This window comes from Idiotropiscis lumnitzeri, chromosome 20 (genome assembly GCF_059441095.1).
Source record: "Idiotropiscis lumnitzeri isolate Australia: NSW breed Sydney's pygmy pipehorse chromosome 20, RoL_Ilum_1.0, whole genome shotgun sequence".
Classification (NCBI taxonomy): Eukaryota; Metazoa; Chordata; class Actinopteri; order Syngnathiformes; family Syngnathidae; genus Idiotropiscis; species Idiotropiscis lumnitzeri.
In genome coordinates, this window is record NC_142410.1 from 10,221,066 (window position 1) to 10,242,359 (window position 21,294).

Below are 21,294 nucleotides of genomic sequence, written 5' to 3' on the forward strand. Positions count from 1 at the left end.
ATATTTGTATTATTATTTATTTATTTATTTATTTATTTTACGTGGGAGGTTAAAGCAGGGTTGAAAATGGTTGACACTGAATGTGTTTAAAAAAAAGCTAAATAATTTCCAAAATAAAGGAAAATTTCGGTGAAGCATATTCGTCGATATCCTGTGAAAAATCGTCCGATTGTATTTTTTTTATTTTTTTCACGTGAACGGAATGTAACCTTATTATTATTATTTTTTTTTAATTTAGAAAAAAATGGACTTAAATGTTTTTCAATGACTGACAGAATCAAAATCTGAGCTCGGTTTCTTTCTTTCCGTACCGCAAAGATTGAAACATAAATAACTTGACGTTTGAAAATTGTTTTTATTTTTAAAAAACTGACAGTTGACGTTCAAGTCCCCCGTCATTTACAACTGTTGTATTTTCGGTTGCGGACCTTTACTGAAGTTCCACTGCACTGTGCGTGCTCATTCTCGACATTGGCGTTGACAGCGCCGGGGAAGTCAAACAGACAAAGAGGAAGTGACCCCCCCCCACCTCAGCGACACGCACACCTGGCACAGGAATCAAACCAGAAGCCTCTTTTGTTGCTTTTCTCTTGTCGATTTCAATCGAACCAAACGGCTGAGCGGTAAGTGGCGGGCGGCGCTGAGGCATCGGCGTGGGGGCTGCGCTTGTCTTATTACAGATGATACAGGAATAGAGCGTGTCCTCGAGGGACTCGTGTTTACGTCGGGGTGGCAGCGCAGAATGTTGTGGCGTTGCCATCAATCTCTGTCATGGGAAAGTAAATAAAAAGGCAGAAAAATGCGCTTTTCTCACGGGCTATTCAGGTCACGGAGCATTTTGGGATCACGCTGAGATTGATCCTGATCGATATCGAAATGAACGCTGAAGTGTCGTGACCTTTTCAGGCGAATGGAGAGACATGAAAGTGAAAGCAGGGTGGGCAGAATATGATATAAAAAAAAGCAAACCGGACTATTGGCGTCATTTCCTGTCTGGCGGGAAGAAGCAGTTGTGGAGATTATCAGTATTAGCGCAGCTGTGTCTGTTTTGCTATCGCAAAGTTACTGGCATCGTTTTCAAATGTCGGTGATTTCTTTTCTGGTTTGTGTTTGGTTGTGCTGCTTTGTAAAAAAAAATAAAAATAATTTTCTAAAAAAAAATAGGACAGCCAAACCATTATCTTTGCCTTAACACCTGCTAGCTTAGTGCTAACAGCTAGCATCTGTGTTGCAGTATTGCCACCCTTTAAGTAATAAAAAATATCAGATAATATCACAACACTCGCCGGCATATATTCTTTATCCTCTGCGAAGATCCACTGATAGCATTGTAGCCTGAGGAGGAGCTGACATTTTTATTTCCGTTCCGAACGTCCGTTGTTAGTATTTCGTCCTGGTGTTGGAAACCAGATAATCACCTCCACTTGGGATTTGTTTTGGTTTCTTCTGCAAAAACTTATCACCTCCTAAATTCTTTTTCGTGAATTTGGGCGAGTTGAGGGGCATGCCGCGTGACCTTTTGTAATCATTCCTTTATTCTCTCCCCGTGTTGTTCCACTACAAAGGAATGTGCCGAGCACGCCGTTTTCCTCATTCACGTGCGTGTTGTGGTTTAGCCGCAGATTAGCGAGTGTGCGTGTGATGATTTTTTTTTTGGGGGGGGGGGGGGGGTCACGCTCTTGTTTCATCAAAGCAGAAATTGGTTCTGTACCACAGAGCAGCCGCTCCATCGACTCTTTGTGAAGCTCTCGAAGAGCATGCGGGTTTTTTTTATTTTATTTATTTATTTATTTTTTGGCCGGAACACTCCGGAGGTGACATTGAAGTGTCAAAACTGCACGTGGGTGTGTTTTTTTTCCATTTCATTGGGTGGAATTGTGTGCATGCTTGCGAGCTCAGGCGCCTCACGCCTCGGTGACAAGGAAACGGCATTTTGAAGTGCTTTCAAAGCCGAGGCACATATTTGGTGGAAAAAAAAAATCTTATGATACAACCATCATGCAAAAAGTCAGTTTGGTTGAACGAGAAGATATCGACCTCCATTTCGCGTCAATAACGGGCGAGGGATGACGTAATCGGACTTTACCGGGACTCATTCTGAGGGTATCCCAATTCTTTGCCAGCTCAATTTGGATTATCAAGTGGATTAAATAAAATCATGTAAGCTTTGTGTTGGGTGCTATTTCAAGCACTCTCCATGAATCGGACAATTGATGTAAAAAAAAAAATAAATAAATAAATAAATAGCCCCGCCCCTTTGTTGACGCATACACGCGTGACGCGCCGTTGGTCACATGTCAGGGTTTAACCCAAATTGTGTGACGTCACGGTTATGTGCCGCAAGCAGATTGGAAACGAGGCCTGTTAGGAAGTCTGCAATTGAGGACGTTCCGCACACTCTGTTACGAGTTACACAATCGAATAAGAGCCGATAGAAAGAGTTGGATTGTCATGTCTTTCAAAACTGAGCGCTCGTTTCTTGACACAGCCTTTATGTTGACTCTCTCTTTAGATTGTGTAGTCATTTTAAGACTAAATCACTTCCCTCGAGTCTACTTTCCTGATTATGGCCCATAACGTGATGTAAATTAAACCCTGAGCGATCGTGCTGAGCGAGTGACAAATGGAAAGGAATGTTACAGTGCCACCTAGCGGAGACAACTCGGCAGTGCACACAAATAAATGAGGAACCTGTGCTTGGTGGCCCACTAGAGAGCGACGTTACACGGTAAAACAATTCCCCCCCGAAACATCTTGTCTCTCTCCTTTATACCAAAAAGCAGACTTTGTACCTTGTGGAAGCAATTAGTGTCGTACAATCCGTGATGAATATGCGCCCTCATTAGCTAGCGAGCCGAGCCAGGCTAGCGTTGATCAAAGACGAGCTGAGGGGGTGCGAGGGGCGGCCAGCTGTTTGCATTGTCCTCATGCAACTTTGATGTTAATTGTTCCACTTCATTAACCTCATTATTTGTTTGTTTTTTTTCGTTCAGTGGGGATTTACCTGACTTAATCCATCAGAAATTGAATTAATTAAAGAAAAAACAATTTGCTTTCACAGTATCAAAGTACTTATCCCTCGCATGCCCTGTAGGTACGTTTTGGCAACACGAAAAGAAAATTAAGAATAGAATTGTTCAAATTCAAATTGAAATGTATGACAGCAAGAACAATTCTCCGAAAATGAAGCGCTACTTTGCTGCTCGTCTCCATTTTGCGAAGTCACGTCAAAGTGAAAACGCGCGGATGTTAGCTTGTAAGCTAGTAATTTGCCTTGCTAGCAACTTTTTAATATTTCTTAAACCAATTTTAGTGAGTGAATCAGCATAGTTGCCCAAGACCTATTTGAACGTTTTCATAAAACGAGAAAGACTAAGAATGCCCACTGACGTAACCTTCGACAGTCACGGCGGGACATTTTTTGAAGAAACGAATTTTTCTCATTTTTGATACTTTACATGCGCGGATGACCCCACGTTCGCATTCGCCATCCCGTGAAAACACACAAAGGTTATTGTGAGTTTGGTCACACACATTGTGTACACGCACCCGAGGAGGATCGATTGAAACACGATGTACAGGACCCCCAGCACCCCCTCCAACTTTGTGTGTTTAGAGTACGCTGACCGATAACATCTTGCCGGCCTGTTGCATTATAACCTAATATGGGGGTTACCCAAGGCGGAGATATCAGCCCCCCTTTTTTTTTCCCTCTCCTTGCTTTGTCCCTCACATTCATTTGCTTCCCTGCTCTCTCTCTCTCGCTTTGCTAGCTTTGTTGATGTCGAGCGCACGCACTCCCACTCTTGCTCTCCTGTGCCCCCCCCTCCCTCCCTCCTTCAGATGTACTCGCACTCTTTTATGAGCTTTCTCAGACAACGGGGGTTTTGGACGGAGTAACCCTCAAACGCATCGGAACCGTAAGTAATAGTTTGCGACTAGTTTTAGCACTTTCATTCATAAACTTCGCGGGTTTGATGTCACTCTCGTCACGTTCATGAACTCAGCCGAGTGGGGGGGAAAAAAAAAAATGTATCTTTGACGTCTTTACCCGTCAATGGATCGGCTTTTAAATGAAGATGCATTCAACGCACGTCAGTCAGTCGTTTAATTTTATACTCGTGTGTTCGGTTTCCTGCAACTTTCTAGCATGTCGTACGGAAGAACATCCATCATGCTAGTCTGGAAGTGTCACCACCGGCATTCTGCGCGAGGATGTCGCGGCCTCGTGTTGTATGACATCATGAGAACTGTAAATGAGAGAGAGGGGGGGGGGTGTGAAAGGATCCCGCTGGCTGGCTGCTTGTGGGTAATGACTTCCAGCTTGTTGGAATCGCAACGTGGTTTTTTGTTTACACTTTCTGGGGCAGTCCTTGGTGTGTAGCAAGCAAAGTGAAAAATGTGCAGGAAAAAAGTTTGAATTTGAATGTCATTTAGTCGACATCGGAGTGGTAGTTTTTACTTTTCGGTGGTCAAAGGTCAGCATGAAAGTGATTGACGCGTCATGTCTTCTGTTTCTGATTGGTTGTTTTTCCTCGGGCGCGGTGGCGGTACACGAGGCCAAGTTGTGTTGACTTGTGGGTGTGTTTTTTTTTAAATTTATTTTCATATAGACGTTTTTTTCCAAATATTCTCAGTTATTGTGCATTTTCTTCTGTTAATTGAATTTTTTTCCCCCATTTCTTGCAAAATTACAATGACTTCATATTCATTTTCAGCCGTATTCTGGTGTTTTAAAATTTTTTCAAAAACATTTTCCCATTCGCAAAATTACGTCTTCCCCTAAAATTCAAAGAGCCAATGATGCCATTTTTATTTGTCGTCGTTCTTCTTCATCTAACTGCAAACACTTTTCTCTTCCTCCCCTTGGGGGGGATGAGCGGAGCAAACGAGATCAATCAAGTGCACGATTCTTTTCGAAATCGGAGACGCTGATTGCGTTAACTTTATGACCGTTGTTTTTCAAGCTACGTTCGCTGACCTCATCTCCAAGAGTAAGCTTTATACTAATTATCTGCTTCGTACCGTTAAATAAAAAGACCGCTATTGTCTCCGGTTAAAAACACTAAAACGCGCTAATGCATCCAGTCTCTCTTTTTCCTGCCTGAAATTTTCTTTTTTTTTTACATTTTTTTAAAAATAATTCTAAATTGTATTTATTTTATTTTTTTTACTATGCATACTCTGACAGTTTTGTGTTGACTCCGATGCTGCAAGCTCGCTAAAAAGGTGCAAAGCGGTGCCGTGGGGGGTGCAGCGCTTCGCTCAAGCAACTCCTTGTGAAATTTAGCGCGGCATTAATCATCAAGACCCGGCAGATGTCCAGTCAGGAGCCCCCGAAAAAAAAAAATCAGACCATTTTTTTTTTCATATCTTGATAAATGTGATTTATTCCTGGCAGCCTCGAAGGCATTCTGGATGACGAGCGATCGCAGTGCTTCTCAATTATTTTCTGTTAGCCCCCCACCCCCTAGCAAAAAGAAGACAATTTGTGCCCCCCCCCCACCACTCACTCTACGTCACAACTTTTAATAATAGCATTTCCGTCGCGAAACAAAAAGTTAATACTCGCTGCGAATAATGGGCAATGAGAGCGCTACTGCCACCTGATGGAGACGACTTGCAATTACACTTTATTTTAGTACGTTGGAGAAAAAAAAAGCATGTTTCCCCAGGGTCACACGCGCCCGCCCCAGGGGGGCCCGCCCCACTATTTGAGAAGCACTGAGCTATGATTTCATATTTTTCACAAAGGAGGAGCAATAAATGAGCATTTAGTTCAACTACGACATATATATATATTTTTTTTTTTACAATCGCAGAACTTAATCAAGCTGAGAAAGTCCAGGCTCCGTCTGCGGCGGGCAAACATGACTTCGCGGAGACACACGCACTACAAAAAAAAAAAAAAAAAAATACAGCAGACGAGGTCAGTGCTTGTGCAAAACAATTGCAGCTCACGCGCTACGTCTGCGCCGCTTGCTTGGGCGCATCAGTTTTTGTCTCCAAGCCCAGTTTGCACGCCGTCCAAGGACGGTGGACTTAAAAGCGTCTGCTTCCTGAACATACCAAAGCTGCTGCACATACCTGGCGCCTTTTGAAATGGATTAAGTGCTATTGATTGAAAGCCTCAGCGTCTCCCTCTGATTAAATAAATAAAAAAAATTCTCGATGTACCTGAATTCGCTGATTGGCAACCAAATATGCAGATTTTTTTTTTTTTAAACAGTGGCTGAGCCTATTGAATCATTTTGTGTGTCCAAATTCTGCGCATGGCCACCAAGTGCGCGATGGGAAGCCAAAGGTTCCGAGTGACGTCTCTGCGCTGACCTCCGCTCTGAGCCCACTGACCAGAATAACAGCGTTCTTTTAATGGCGAGCCTTCTCCCGCCAGGCTGCGCTAACCTTCACCCTTCCTTTCATGAGTGGTCTAAAAGTAGCTGTCAGGAGAAGTGATGTATCGGCGAGCTCTTCTTTGAATGTGCGCTTCGTGGGAGAGTACACCAGCTTTGACGGGTTTTATTTATTCCCGTTTGATGACTCGGGCGTGCTGCGGGACGTGGAATTATATTTTCAGGCTTTGGGCGGAAATGGCATCTGATTTTGGAGCATTGTGCCACCTTGGAATTTTGTGGCGGAGCATTAGCTTTGATGAATGGATGCTTAGCTAGCTTTAGCCAACTTGCTAGCTAGCTAGCTAGATTAATTCTTTTTTGCTCTTACTTGCCCGCGCAGACTTAAAAATTCTGCATTGTAGAATATCGGTAAACTCCTGTCTACTCTGATATCATATATCAAATATACTGATCAATAGAGGGCCGTGCATTGATCCCTGCGGGACCCCGATTGAGTTTGGTCACTGGACAAATTAAAACACGATAAAAAAATAACACTGTGTGTGTGTGTGTGTGTGTGTGTCATGGTGAGGGAGTATGGGAGTGTGCGGTGGGTCGTGTTCATCCAAGCCAAGAGGTCAAGATGTGGGTGGTTGTGTGTCGGCGAGGATACTTCCAAGCTTTCTGCTGTGAGACACGCATCAGCACAAGGCGTGTCTACGTTTGTCACTTTGTATGCGGTCATGTTAGCATGTGCGCATTCCAGCTCAAAGTTCAGTACATCTGCGCGCTGCCCCCCAGCGTGCCCTCGGAGAATGGCTGTTACCGGGCAGATAATTCGATCCGATGGATTGCCGATACGTCGAAATGGACGCTTGATACCCGCCCAAAAGTGCAGGTGTCAGTAGGCCGCGAATGAGGTGATGCGTGTGTAAATGATCATTTTTATGAATGGGATTCGGGACGGGTCGTTTAGAGGCGCCGTCTTTGAGAACCAGCGACACGTGATCTGACCGCGCTCTACAGCTGTCATTTGAAGTCTATTTTTTGTTTATTTTGTTTTCCATTTTTTTCCTATTTCTTTATTTTGTTGTTTAATTTTCAATTTTTTTTTATTTTTTCCTATTTATTTTTCTATTTATTTTTTCTATTTATTTGTATTTTATTTATTTATTCATTTCATGGTTTCATTTTTTTTACCATAGTAACATTATTATTTTTTAATTACTGGAAAAAATAATAATAAAAAGGAATCCTAACACACACTATCAAATTTTCCGCCAACCATAAAAAAAAAAATAAAAAAAAATCAATGGCTTTATAAACGTAAAATGTATCTTTCGGTTCCCTTTAATTCTGAATATCCCTAAAAATCCATGCGAATGGACTTATGTAATAACCTGAACTTGTACAACCAGGACGTTCACCCGTCATCACGACCCGAAATTGGACTTTTGTCAGGGAGCAGCTGCCACTCGCGGCCTCTAATTTACTTTGACGGGACTTAAACCATTAGCGTTTCCTGTCCACTTGGAGTAACGCGAGCTGCACGGCTCAACTCGCGGCGGCGTGTCGCTTCACATTTGTGCGGGAATATGCACACGCTTTCATCTGTGACGCCGATGTTTTATTTCAAACCCTTAGACGAACAATCTGGAATTTTATCATTATTTGTTTTTAATTAAGTAGCAATAGAGATCATAAATTAAAGAATTCTACTGCCCCCTGGTGGCCATTTGTGTCCAATTCTCACACGATACTGTTATACACCACGTGTACTTTTTTTTTTTTTTTCTTTGACAGGAAGCAGGTCTGTATGTCGTGCGCTGGCTTGCGATTCGAGGACAAGAATGTTTGTGCGCGCGTGCGTGCGCGCGCGTGCAGGGCAGCTGCCGGCTGTCCGTCACTGCCGGCAACACGCTCCCCGCGGTGTCCTTTGTTGTCGGCCTCTCCTCTTACAGGCACGCTCTCTGAAAACCAAACCTGTTCCTCGCTAAAGACGCGTCCAAATTCATTCAATTCAACGCTGTGATTCGTCAGTCTGCGTTTCAGGGGGCGTGGCTTAGCCACCGCCATCAATACTTGAGTCAGCATATGTTTTAGTTTGCAGACTTGGGGACGTTCAGCAAACTGGCCTATCCAGAAAGTGCGGTCACTCAGAAAGGCATGCGGGTTATGCACGATGTCGGCCAAGTCCTCCATTTTGCTCCGACTTATCTCTTGAATGTGGAAAAAAAAAAAAAAAAGCATTGTTAATCTCGTTTAGTAGCACTTTATGCCGTTGAATAGTTTCTCTGAGCGGAGGTCAACGCTCTGACGGTTATTTGAAAAAATATCTTCATGGAAGCTATTTAGTGGATTTTTTTTTTTTTTTTTGGTGTGACAGACACGCCGGACTCATTGCTGTTGATTTAAACGGCGCTCGCCCTCTGCAAACGTGCATCCTGGTAGCTCCCATTTCCCCTCGGGACGGTCCAGATCTGATGGCAGGACCGACTGCCCACGCAGGAAACCCATCCCTTTCGTTGGACTCATTATGTTTGTTTAATGCTGGGCAGAAAGTATGAGAAAAAGTTTTTTTTTTTTTTTTTTTTTTTTGAGGCTGAAAAGTAATTGCTGATGAATTGCAGGAATTGAAAATCCGCGTTGTTTTTGGAAGAGAATGCATTTTAGTTTTGGTTAGATTTTTCCTCATTTCTACATGGTTGAGCTGCAAAATAATCCGGAATAAAATTGCCAGAAATGGGTCATGTTCAAAAGGGTCCACGTGTTCTTTTTCCCTTTTTTATTTTTTATTTATTTATTTTTTTTTAACTATTGTGTGCTGCCTCCCACTTATTCCATTTATTCAGCGTATTTTTTTTTTTTTTTTGCCGCTTGCCTATACTTCTATACCCGCCACCCACACGGCATTCTGGAACACGTAGCGCTACTTGGAAGTGACACACTTGTGCTCCTCTCCAGGTGGTACACAATGTCCAAGATGCTGCCGCACTTAACCTGACTCACCCTGCCAAGAAGCTGCTGCTGCCGCCACCGCCGCCGCCGCCGCTCGCGTATGAATGCATCAGTCTCCGATTTTCTTGCTGGCCGCCGCCCCCTGTCAGCGGGCGTCCACCTGGACCGGCTCGGATCACCCGTCCTGATCCTAGTCGGGGATCGTCTTGCCCACCCAGGTTGGTGCTAGACGAGTTTTTTTTGCTTTGAGGACTGTTTGCAATCATCGCAGTCTGGTATGGAGGACTGAAAGTGCCAAAATTAAATCAATAAATAAATTCACCATGAAATGTTTAATTAAAATTAAATATTTCGGATAAATAAGTAAATGCACCATAAAATAATTAAATAAAAGCAAATTAAAGTTTCATTAATTAAATGTTTCATTTATTTATTAATATGGAATTAAATAAATCAACGTTTCATTAATTAAATAAATTACCTATAATTATTTGGAAAAAAAACAATAAATATATAAAATCATTTCCATATTTAATAAATTATTTCTTGGTCTAGTGTTGCAGTTTTTCATGAATTTATTTTATCTAATTAATTAAATACAGAAATAATTTAATAATTTTTTTTACATATAATTATTGCTCATTTAATGAATTTGTGACCATTTTAATGATGTATTTATGTATTTAATTTTGGCGCTTTCAGTCCTCCATAGTTTGGATTGAACCAAACCACAATGCTAACAAACGATGCAAAATGCCATAGACGTGCTAACAAATAGCCTGTCTGAAATTCCTTCGAGTTGATGCAAGCGACTTCAATTGACTTTGACATGCCAGAGTTTCGTAATGTCCCTCATTGTTTTTATGCTAATATATTTGTTACTCATTCCGTTCCGTGTAAGTGAGCACTTATGAGGGAATCCTCCCTTTTTAAATGAGTCACCTCTCTTAGTTCCTCCCTCCTTTACTTTCTTTCTAGGTTTTATCTCGCATGTGCTCAGAGGACATCTGTTTGCTCCCTGCTGACCGGAGCCCTTCTGGAAGCCACGGCCGCACTCGGGGCCCGCTCCGCCTCGCCCTGCCCGCTCGGCCAGTCCCCCAACAGCAGCCACGGCGTGCTGAAAGGTGCGTGGCAAACTGCTTTTCCAAAAAAAAAAAAAAGTCAGTGGGTGTTTGATTGAGCGGAAGATAAGCTTCCCCTGTGGTCTGCTTTGGAGGGATTTTGTGATTTTTTTTTTTTTCCTCTCCCCTCCCATGTCCCCATATTTATATATAAAAACGAAAATGTGTGCATTTCTGTCGTCTTACGCGAGAAACTAAACGCCAGCTGACCTCACCGCAAGCTCGTACGCGAGTAATCCCAAAAGTCAAATGACCGTCTGACTAAGCGTGACTCAGCTGCTCGGCCGGCCGTCCAGCTTCTCTGCACCGACGTTACGTACGACTCAAATGTAAGCCGAGAGCCGCACGTTAAAGTCCCGCTGGCGGCGCTCCACGGGACGGGAGGCCCCCGCGTGCGCACTGTCAACAGACACACGTCTCTGAAGCTTGACACAAAGAAATAAAAAAAACCAGAGCTGACTTCGACCCAAAATGTTCAAGTCGTTCTCGCATGTGATGAGACATTTATTCTTGACGGTCGTGCCTTGAGTTGGGCTGGCGCATTAATGTGCTTCATACCATATACGGTAACGGTCGCACGGCCTTGTCGTGTTGCCTACCTTGTTTGATGGGCTCTTTCAAACGGAGCGTCCTGATCGCGCTGACTTGCTCGGGAACCGACCTTGCGCAATCAACCGGAGAATAATGTTGCCGCCGAGGAATGGGCGATTCCCAAACGCTCTACATTTTACATCTGTAATTTGGCACTCTTTAAATCAGGAACGTCAAAACTCAAATACACGGTGGGCCGAAAAGTAAGACTTGAACAAAGCCAGCATTGAACAAATGAACCTTTTTATACGGACCCAAACAAGATTTGCTGAATATGGAACAAGCAACACATAATACTATCCAATATATAACTTAATAGTCCAGGTATGCAAAATCGCATTTTAAAAAAAAAAAAACAAAAAAAAAAAAACATCAATGACATTACTTTATTAAATAGAATTTAAATAATAATAAATAATTATTTAAAAAAAAACATCAATGACATTAATTTATTAAATCAAATTTAAATAATAATAAATAATTATTTTAAAAAAACAATGACATTCATTTATTAAATCAAATTTAAATGATAATAAATAATTATTTAAAAAAAACATCAATGACATTAATTTATTAAATAAAATTTAAATAATAATAAATAATTATTTAAAAAAAAACAATGACATTCATTTATTAAATAAAATTTAAATAATAAATAATTTAAAAAAAACATCAATGACATTCATTTATTAAATAAAATTTGAATAATAATAAATATATATATTTTTAATTATTTAACATAAATTTATAAAATAAAATTTCAATAATAGTAAATAGTTATTTTAAAAAAAATCAATGACATTAATTTATTAAATAAAATTTGTAAATAATAATTATTTTAAAAAAATCCATCAATGACATTCATTCAAATTGGTATAGCCTCATGGGCCAAATATAATTAGCCGGCGGGCCAAATTTGGCCCGCGAGCCAGAGTTTGACACCGATGCTTTAAATCCTTCATTCATGACCGCTAAATCTATTTTGAACTCATTCACTGCCATTGACGGCCAAAGACGTCAAAGATCCATTTTTGTCGAACCCAGCTTTGCCTTTGCGTCCAGATTTTCAAAATGCTTTCTGTGAAATATAAATAGGAGCGGTTTGAGTCTCATTTCCTTGGTAACACAAAGTAAGTCGCCCGGGCTGCCATCCCTCCCCAGCTCGATATTGCGCTCTTTCACTTTGCTTTTCTTCCTTTCTACTTTTTCTCTCGCTCTCTCGCACTCTCTCGCCTTCTGTCATCGTTGCACATTGTGTTGCCCGAGCCACTGACAGCCGATGCGGTGGGGAGTCGTAGTCGAGGGAAGTCTCAAGGATTACCGATTGTTTACGCAACCATACGATGGCTAAAGATATACACGTGAAAGTTATGACGGTGTTTCCGTTAAGCGAATGCTTATTTGTTCCTCTCTCTTGTAATTGTAGCGTGGCGGAAACTGGATTTTGTTAACAAACAATTAAAATGTAAATAAAAAAATAAAGGAATAGCAAAAGGTGAGTCGGGTGCTTCCAATCGTGCAACGTGCACTTTCGCTGCTTTTGGAAAATATCTTGCAAAAAAAAAAAATACATCAATAATTAAATTCACAGAGATATGGAAAAACGGGTCAAAGGTCAAAGAATGAAATCGTGCAAGTTCAAAGGCGCATTTAAATTTTTTTTTTTTTTTTTTTTTTGCATTTGTGCAAGTTTGAAATACGAAAATAATTGCCTTGCCCAGAATTTCATATTTAGACCCTCATAAATGCGATTCACAATATATAATTCCAATAATTTCTACAGCAACAATTTAGATTCAAGGCACCACTCAGCAAAATCGATCGGAGCAGCACAATTTCCATGAAATTGTAGCAAAAAAAAAATAAAAGATCTTGACATTTGTGTAATTATGTTATTTGTTTCTAATAAAAAACACTTTGCAAAAATGTCCGGGTGTCTTTTAGGAGGCTCCCGGAAAATGACTCATAATGTACTCAAGGTCCCCGTTGCCAAAGCGGCGTGTGATTGGTTGTCTGCTTGGTGGAACTTTCGCACATGGCTGTGAACTATGTATGGCGCGGGGGTGGGATGTATAGTGGGCGAGTTATTTGGGGGGGGGCGAGGCACACAGAATGAGAGAAAGAGAGAGAGAGAGTGAATGCAGTCCAGGGAAAGAACATGTTAAGAGTGCTGAGGGGAAGGGGCGAGTGAGAGAGAGAGAGAGCGAGCGCTCTAGAGCAGCTGCGGGGAAACTGGAGCGCCGGCTTCAGTGTGCACGGGTACACCTCGCCACTGAAGTGTCAGCGCGGGGACGGGCGGCGGAGTGGTCAGCTGCGGCGGGCAGTCATGAAGCACTCAAATAGAATGGACCTCAAGCTGTTCAGTAAGTGGAGCCGCTCTCGCCGCGTCGTCTCCGGCACGCGTTGGCTTCGACGGATTTGCTTTTTTTTTTTGTTGATTTCTAATCAATTATATTGCGTTAATGTCAATCAATGTTCTAAAAATCACAACTTAATAAATACAAATGTGCCTTAAGACAAATGAAAATGATTCTGGTGAATATGAACACCGTGTGGCAAAAGTACTCCAAAAATGAGGGCCGCCACGATCGAATATTATTCTGTCGATGACTCCATCGATTAATCGACTAATCAGATGACGATTTTTTTATAGCATTAGTGTTTTACCGTTTTTTTTTTTTTTGTCGATTACTGTTTATTAACCAGTTATTATTGTTTTACGATTGCTTAGCGAAAACAACATTAAAACGTGACTTGAGAAGTAACTGATCCCATTGTTGTTTTGAAAAATAAAAGCCGATGTTTCCAAATGTTTGATTTGGATTAAACACAAAAGGATAATTCAGCTGCTGAGTTTTTGTTAAAATTTTGTTAATATTATTACGGACGATAATAATTTGTACAGAAACAATAGGATCATAAAAAATATTTATTTATTATATGTATTTATTATTATTCAATTATGTATGTAATTATTTATATATTTATTTATTTATTTTATTATGATTTTTATTTTTTACCGTGTTGCCAGGCACATTTTGACCCGTCGCCCCTCGCGCGCCATGCGCCAGCGTGCCGCGCATTGCCGTGGCCGAGTGCCTTTTGCGTCCCGTTGACCCGCACACCCGAGGCCACAAGGTCACGCTTTTATTGCCGTCTCCAGGATACAGTTAACACTCTTCGCAGCTCAACAACAGTGCGACTAAAAATATGCCCAAAAAGCAAAATGTCATTTCAGTCTTTCATACGTGCTGCCTGAGTTTGGATTTGATGCCGATTGTGGCGTTGTTTGTATTGGAGATGCAGAAGTGTACACCCCCCCCCCTCCCTTTTCCTCCTTATAGCGCCATTTACAACGCGTTGATGTTTTTTCACGGGAACGCGCGCGTGCTTTTGGACTCCTTTCATGTGTTATCTTCCAAGGACTAGACGGTGTACTTTGACGGTTCAACACGTGAAGCGAGGAACGAGCTGTTATAAAAAAAGACGTTTCCCGGTATTCCTGTCGCGACTGGGTCGCCATGACATCTTCTGGGAAAAAATGCTAATTTCCTCCACGCGTCCACCTGGTGAATCTCATCAACGAATAATGCAGATTTATTTATCTATTTTTTTTTTTTGTGCTTCACCTTTTGTGTGATGGATCGTGTTCAACGTTTTTGCACGATATGAATAAGTTATGAAGACCGCTCTAAAAGTTTTTCATTTCCTGCCCTATTGATTTTTTTATATTTTTTTTTGCAGAAGCAGTCCCTTAATAGCACTTGAGTTGAAATCAAGTGGATGTTATTTGTTTTGATAGCAACGTTAATCAAGCGTAACCTCCATCAAGGAATCGCGTCGGTCCGCGCCCCAATTTCACTCAGGATGTTCGGATTTCGACATGCGGCCGTTTGCGCATGATCGAGCGACCGCGATGCATAAACATCATCACGTTTATTGTCGGCTCGCACTTCCCGGCCGGGAAAGGTCAAGGGTGCGCTTTCGAGAGTGAGCGCAGGCGCATCTCGGACAAACGACATGTATTGGTGTGTTTCATCTTTTCCGATGAGATTCTCGAGAGCGTTTTGTCGCCGTCTTGACCGACGATGACGATTGTCGCCTCACCGAAGCAAAGGAGGAATAAATAAATGAATGATTGGTCATGAAATTCATCGCTGTCCTTTGAGGCGGCGTTTGTTGTTTAAATCAAAAACGTTCGCCCGTGGATTGTTGAGAGATCAATAACGCCTGCAACACATTTTTAATCAGGAATGCAGGTAAACTATTCCGGATTCATTTTTTTGCACTGATGCCGAATCTGACCTTTTTTTTTTTTTCTTCTCGATCACGTCATTATAGTCATAAAAACATTTTTTTTATAGTTTCATTCTTTTTTTTTTTTTTCTCCTCGAGCATGTCAGGTTTTCATCATTATAGTCATAAACACTTACAAGGAACCGCAACTTTAATCTAAGTTAAAAAAAAAAAAACTTGTCTTGGGTTTTTAAAAAAAAAATAAAAATTGCTCTTTTAGGCCCAAAAATACAAAATCTTTTTTTTTAATTAATTAATTTCTTTATTTTTATGAATACCAGATTAAGTTCAGCAACAGTTGAATTTTTTTTCATATCTATTGATTAAAATCTGTGTTGCGCACCAAAAATTTGAAAAGGACATTTTTTCAAATTGGCGTGACTGATTTGCTGTTGAACAATTAGTTTGATCGCAAAACCAGTAAAATATCCTAAAAGTGCTGCAATTTGGATTTCAATCAACATTTTCTAGGCAAAAATCCGCCTTAAAAATCAAACAAAACCTAAATAAGATTTTTTTTTTATCCTGTAATTTTTAATGATACAGTCATGAACTAATTTTGAACTAAATTTGGCCCTCCTGCGGCGCGGTAGCGCTGCCGTTGCCACGGCGACTCGTCGACCATCTCAAGGGTTACCGGGAGCAACCCGGCGAGTGCGTCTCTCCGCTTTGTGTACGAAAGCGCGCCCGCGTGCTGACAATGAGCAGACGGCTTTGCGTGTCATTTGTTTGGCCGCTCGCATCTCATTACGGCAAAGTGCTCATCCACAAAGCGCCGATTGTGAATATGATGAAGAACAATAAACGCGCGGCGAGGACGGGCGCTCACGTGACGCTTCCCAAAGTGCGAAGCTTTTCAATGTGCGTGTTCATGCCGGTTGGAGCCGGCCCGAATCTAAACAGGAACCTGCCGAGGTGATCAATGATGTTGACTTCGCGGATGAGGAATTGGGCAGGAGATCATTTGCGATCTTTGCGGTGTTATATTGCCGCCATCTTGCAGTTTTGGAAATGTGGATCGAGAGTTGGTGGATGAGGTCTAATTGTTAAATCTGTATTGATTTAAATGGGAGGGCGTTGATTTAAAAAAAAAAAAAAAAAAAAAACTAAATAAATAAATTGATCAAATGTTTTTGTGGCTCTCCCAGTTGGCAGCGTTTGACTTCAACTGGCATCACCAAAAAAATGTATTCAATTAACTTTTTTTTTAAGCCTCAACCTAAATATATATTTTTAATTAATTTATTTTTTGGGGGTAAAATTCAAAACTGATTAGCATATTTGTCTGCAATTCGTTTCATTTTTTAAATTTATTTTATATTATTCTTTTTTTTATTCATTTTACCAATAATTAACCAATCTCAATCGCTTTTTCTCTTTGAAGATGCAACATTTATGATTAAGCAAGCATGCCGTTTTTTTTTTTAGGTCTCCTGAAAAGTTTCCGCCTGACACTGCCGATAGGAATAAGTCTGTTTAGCTTAATGCTAACACATAATGCAAATCACCATAGAGGAGCTAACGAATAGCATAGCAGTCAACGTCTTTCCTCCCTTTAAACAAAAACAGCGAATGCAACAATAATTCACGGCATATATTCTTTATCCTCTGCAAAAAACGATTGATGAAGGAGCAGCACAATATCCAATGAATCAAAGCAAAAAAAAAAAAAAGTCAAGTATGTCGTCCAGCTCCGTCTTTGAGAAGCTGCGGCTTTTCCCGAGCAGATTTGACGTCGTAAAAGCAGCATTCCCAGACAACCAACAAGAGCTTTTTCGGCTTTCATTAATGTCCAATCTTGTCTTATCTTGCGTCTCATGCTGTGACCCCCCCCCCCCCTTGCCCCTCCCCCCTGCAGAGCGTCAGCTGGCTAACAGCATGACCAGCAGCAGCGGCGCTCTCGCCGCCAGCGTGAGCGGCATCAGCAAGGAGCTGGCCGAGCTGCGGCACCTCGTTCAGTTCCCCGAGGAGATCGCCTGCATCCTCACCGAGCAGGAGCAGCAGCTTTACCAGCGGGTGGGACGGACGGGCACCCCCCAAAAAACAAAAAAAACGAAATAATTCTCTTCATTTGTTATTTGACATCCGTTGCTTTGGGTGCAGGTGTTCCCCTTGGACTACTTGTGCTTTCTGACGCGAGAGTTGGGCAGTCCGGAGAGTCAAAGCAGGCGGCACCCCAACCTGAAGGCCTCGCTGTCGGCCCCCAACATGCCCACCCAGACGACGCCGCGCACTAACGCGGTGGAGGACCTGGTGGCGCGCTTCAACGAGGTCAGGAAATGAAAAGCGACCATGTGAGCTTATTACACGTAACGAGGTGCGACCAAATAATTTAAATGTGCATTTTTGGGGTCACAAAATGGAAAAGCAAAATTTGGCGTCAGTTGTTATTCACCACCCCCGCTTTTTTTTTTTTTTTTTTTGTGCGCGTCAGCCCAACTCATGGCCGCATGGCTGAACTGTGCACACTGTGCGCGCCAGCAAAGCGCACGCTCTTCCGTCGTGCCTGGCGAGTGACTCTTAGAATAAACACGGGCGGAGAGGCTGATAGGCGATGATGTCGCTGCTTTGCATTTTTGGTGCAAGGAATCACACACACACAAAAAAAAAGCACACTTCTCTGTTTTCCAATTGTTGACACCCTTAAATTGATTTTTTTTTTTGCTTCAATTCAATGGACATTGCATTGCTCCTTCTGGTGTGCACACTTTAGCCACCTGGGGGCAGTAGAGAGCACACACAGAGAGTTTCACCACTGACTCAGGAAAACATTTTGGACCTAAAGAGTTAATTTGAGATGGTCGAGAATGAGTTAAAGATCTTTCACGGGATCTGCTTATTTATCGACTGTACTGCCAAGCGTCGCCGTTTGTTGTCTGCGATGTTCGGCCCCCGATGGCCGCGGCGTTTGTCATCAACGGTTACGCAATACGCGCAGCAAGGAGAGGCCGACCCTCATAGCTCGACTAATAACACAAACACAGACGGCGACAGACACACAACATCAAAGTGATGGTGGGGGCGAGGGGGGGGGGGGGATCAGTGTGTCGCCTGTGTGTGCGTGCGTGCGTGCGTGTGTGTGAGGAAAGTGTCGCTTTTCTCATTGGAGCTGCCTGTATTACTTTTCCCCGCTCACTCACACGAGGTGCACTCGCCTTTCGCCGTATGGAATAACAGAGGCGATGGCAACTTAAAAAAAAAAAAAAAAAAAGAAGCGCGTCGCGGTTGGTCAGAAGAGTTGAGATGGCGAGAGGAACGCTAGCCGGGTGCCGACTGAGTGGCTTTCGGCGAAGCCGTGACGCCCCGCTCGCGCTTGTTGGGAAGCCGCGGATGTGTGGATCACTTCTCGGAAGTCGTACGGAGCATTTTCGAGATGTGTCGTGTTTTTTTTTAACAATACAATACAATTTTATTTACATCAATGTTTGTTTGTTTTTTAATTTCATGTGGTTATATTTCAAAGCGACTGTACGCCTAATTCAGTGGTCTCCAAACTGCGGCCCCGGGAGGCCTTTTTGGCCCGCCGTTTATTTATCTCGCGGCCCTCAGCATATTTAGAAAAATAACTTTTGACCTTTAGTGTTGAAAAAGTTTGAGACAGCCACCTTCGTTCCACTTTTGAATGCAAAAGTTTTGTTTTTATGTTACTGGCAATGAGGCACCTCGTCTGAACTAATGTGTGTGTGTGTGTGTGTGCATATTTCCATGCGTCTCTTCATTCGGCCCCTTTGAAGTGCGGCTGCGGCGGGCTTATTACGTAACCGGTAACAGATATCGAAGCGTGTCAGGGGGTTAGCAAGTTCTTTGCGCGCATACATTCATGAGGCTCAAACGCATTGCGAGCGAGAAGCGGCCAGATTGATGGCGGATAGTTTGCTGTGTGTGTGTGCGTGAGTCAGAGCAACGCAGCTGAGAAAGGATGACGATGATGTTTTCATTTGGGATGTGTGTGTAGTTCGTTGAGCTCATTTTATTTTTATTTATTTATTTTTTTTAAAAGTCATGAATTAGCAACATGAATTATATGCGCATAATTTAATTTAATTTTATTTATTTATTTATTTTTTTTCGGGGGGGGGGGGCGTCCACGCAGGTGAGTTCATGGGTGACGTGGCTGGTGCTGACGGCCAGCTCCATGGAAGAGAAGCGAGACGTCTTCTCCTATCTGGTCCACGTGGCCAAGTGCTGTTGGAACATGGGCAACTACAACGGCGTCATGGAATTTCTGGCCGGACTCAGGTCGGGTGGCAACACGCGAACGGTCCCGGATGACGCGCAACTTCCCGGAAGAGCTCTGGCGAAATTGTTTGCGTTTTCAACGGCTCGCAGGTCCCGCAAGGTGCTGAAGATGTGGCAGTTTATGGACCAGTCGGACATCGAGACCATGAGAAGCCTCAAGGACGCCATGGCGCAGCACGAGACCTCTTTGGAGTATAAAAAGGTTGTCACCAGGGCGCTAAACATCCCAGGATGCAAAGTGAGTGGACGTTATTGAGTTAAAAGTGCCAATTTGTGCTTTATGTTTCATATTTTCGTGTATCTGAATTCTTTAACTCATTCAATTCATAAGACTTTTTTTTATATACGTTTTCAAAATTGTAGTCACTGCCTCCCAAAGACGTATTTATACGTTTTTTTTTCTTGCTCTCTACTACTAATCAGATTTTTTTTTTATTAATGCATTCATGGAATAAGAATTAATCAGATTACTCCATTAATTTTCATCAATCTCCCCCAAAAAATTGAGCAATGCGAACCCAAAGGCATTTTGATGAGCAAATTTCTTTTTCACAAAAATACTCGAGTAAAAATCTGAATAAGGAGTAAATATATCTCGCACCTATTTTACTGGTTGACTGTATTTATTTGAGCCCCGGCAATTGTTTTCTCTCCCAACCTAGGTGGTACCTTTCTGCGGGGTGTTCCTAAAGGAGCTTAGCGACGCATTAGACGGCACAGCAAGCATCATCAGTCTTCAAACGCCCGCGGATCACAACGACGACTCCATAGAGGTCCGCAATGAGCGCACGCGCAATCGGCGTTCGGCGTCGCTAACGTCCGCTGTTTCTTCTCCAGTTTGTCTCCGACTACAGCGGCCAGCACAACTTCTTGTTGCGCGCCGGCACGGACGGTCTTCACGCCCCCGAGAAAGAAGCCACCGTCAGCAACATCCTGCAGATTATTAGGTTGGGTCGCCACCGGAAATGGATCTCGTTTCTCTCGCGAGCGGGCGGTGTCGTTAGCGGCTGTCGCTTTCTTGCTTTCGCAGGTCGTGCAATCGCAGTTTGGAGGCGGAGGATCCCGATGAGGCCTCCGCAAGTCCTTCTTCTTCTACTGGCCCAGCTCCGGCCTCCAGAAACAACTCCCTCAGGGACCGCTGCCGCTATCAGTTAGTATTTGAGGGGCGGGGCATAAGTTTTGTGGGCGGGTGTGAAGATTGAGCATACATTTGAAATAACGAGCAGCAGTTTGGCAATTCTTCAAAAAAGAGGAGTGGAAGTCCCCGTGGAGGTTTACTGTCAAAACAAAAACTAAAACCGATTTATAACTTAGTCAAAGTAGACACGATAGCAAAACATTTTCTTGTCTTCGCAAAACAAGAAGAGACTAAAAGCGAGCAAGGTTGGTTTCCCGTCAGGCCGGGAAGGAGCCGAGTTCTGCTCCTTTTCACGGCGCTGGCGGCACGCAGCCGATGACACCGGCAGGAATTTGGAATCAGCGTGGCTTGCGGTGTTTGTGCAAAGGAAACCTGCTTTATCTTTCCCGCTTCTGGATCGTTTTCTTTCACTGCGAGTCTTTGTTTATGTTAGCGCGTAGGATAACAAGTGGACTGGAGTTTTGTGTTATCGAGACTTCCTACTTTTTTTTTTTTTTTTTTTTGGGGACGCACTCCCTCGTCTCTCAAATCTTGTCATGTTTTTTCCCCCCCCTTCATATTCTCTCTTTCTATACTGCAGTTCACAATCATTTCGGATGACACAAGAATCAAAACC

At 42.6% G+C, this 21,294-nt stretch overlaps 1 protein-coding gene across 4 annotated transcripts in view; it reads left to right on the forward strand.

Moving 5' to 3' along the window:
• The window catches only part of plce1 (phospholipase C, epsilon 1), a 44,566-nt gene that overhangs the window by 10,545 nt on the left and 12,727 nt on the right, over positions 1–21,294 (forward strand). For all 4 annotated transcript variants that reach the window (XM_088284711.1, XM_088284710.1, XM_088284712.1 and 1 more), the window contains 9 exons: positions 9,300–9,511; positions 10,272–10,417; positions 17,160–17,317; positions 17,405–17,572; positions 19,395–19,540; positions 19,631–19,778; positions 20,203–20,313; positions 20,378–20,487; positions 20,571–20,690. In XM_088284711.1, coding sequence (XP_088140837.1) covers positions 9,300–9,511; positions 10,272–10,417; positions 17,160–17,317; positions 17,405–17,572; positions 19,395–19,540; positions 19,631–19,778; positions 20,203–20,313; positions 20,378–20,487; positions 20,571–20,690 — 1,319 coding nt within the window. The remainder of the gene's footprint in view (positions 1–9,299; positions 9,512–10,271; positions 10,418–17,159; positions 17,318–17,404; positions 17,573–19,394; positions 19,541–19,630; positions 19,779–20,202; positions 20,314–20,377; positions 20,488–20,570; positions 20,691–21,294) is intronic.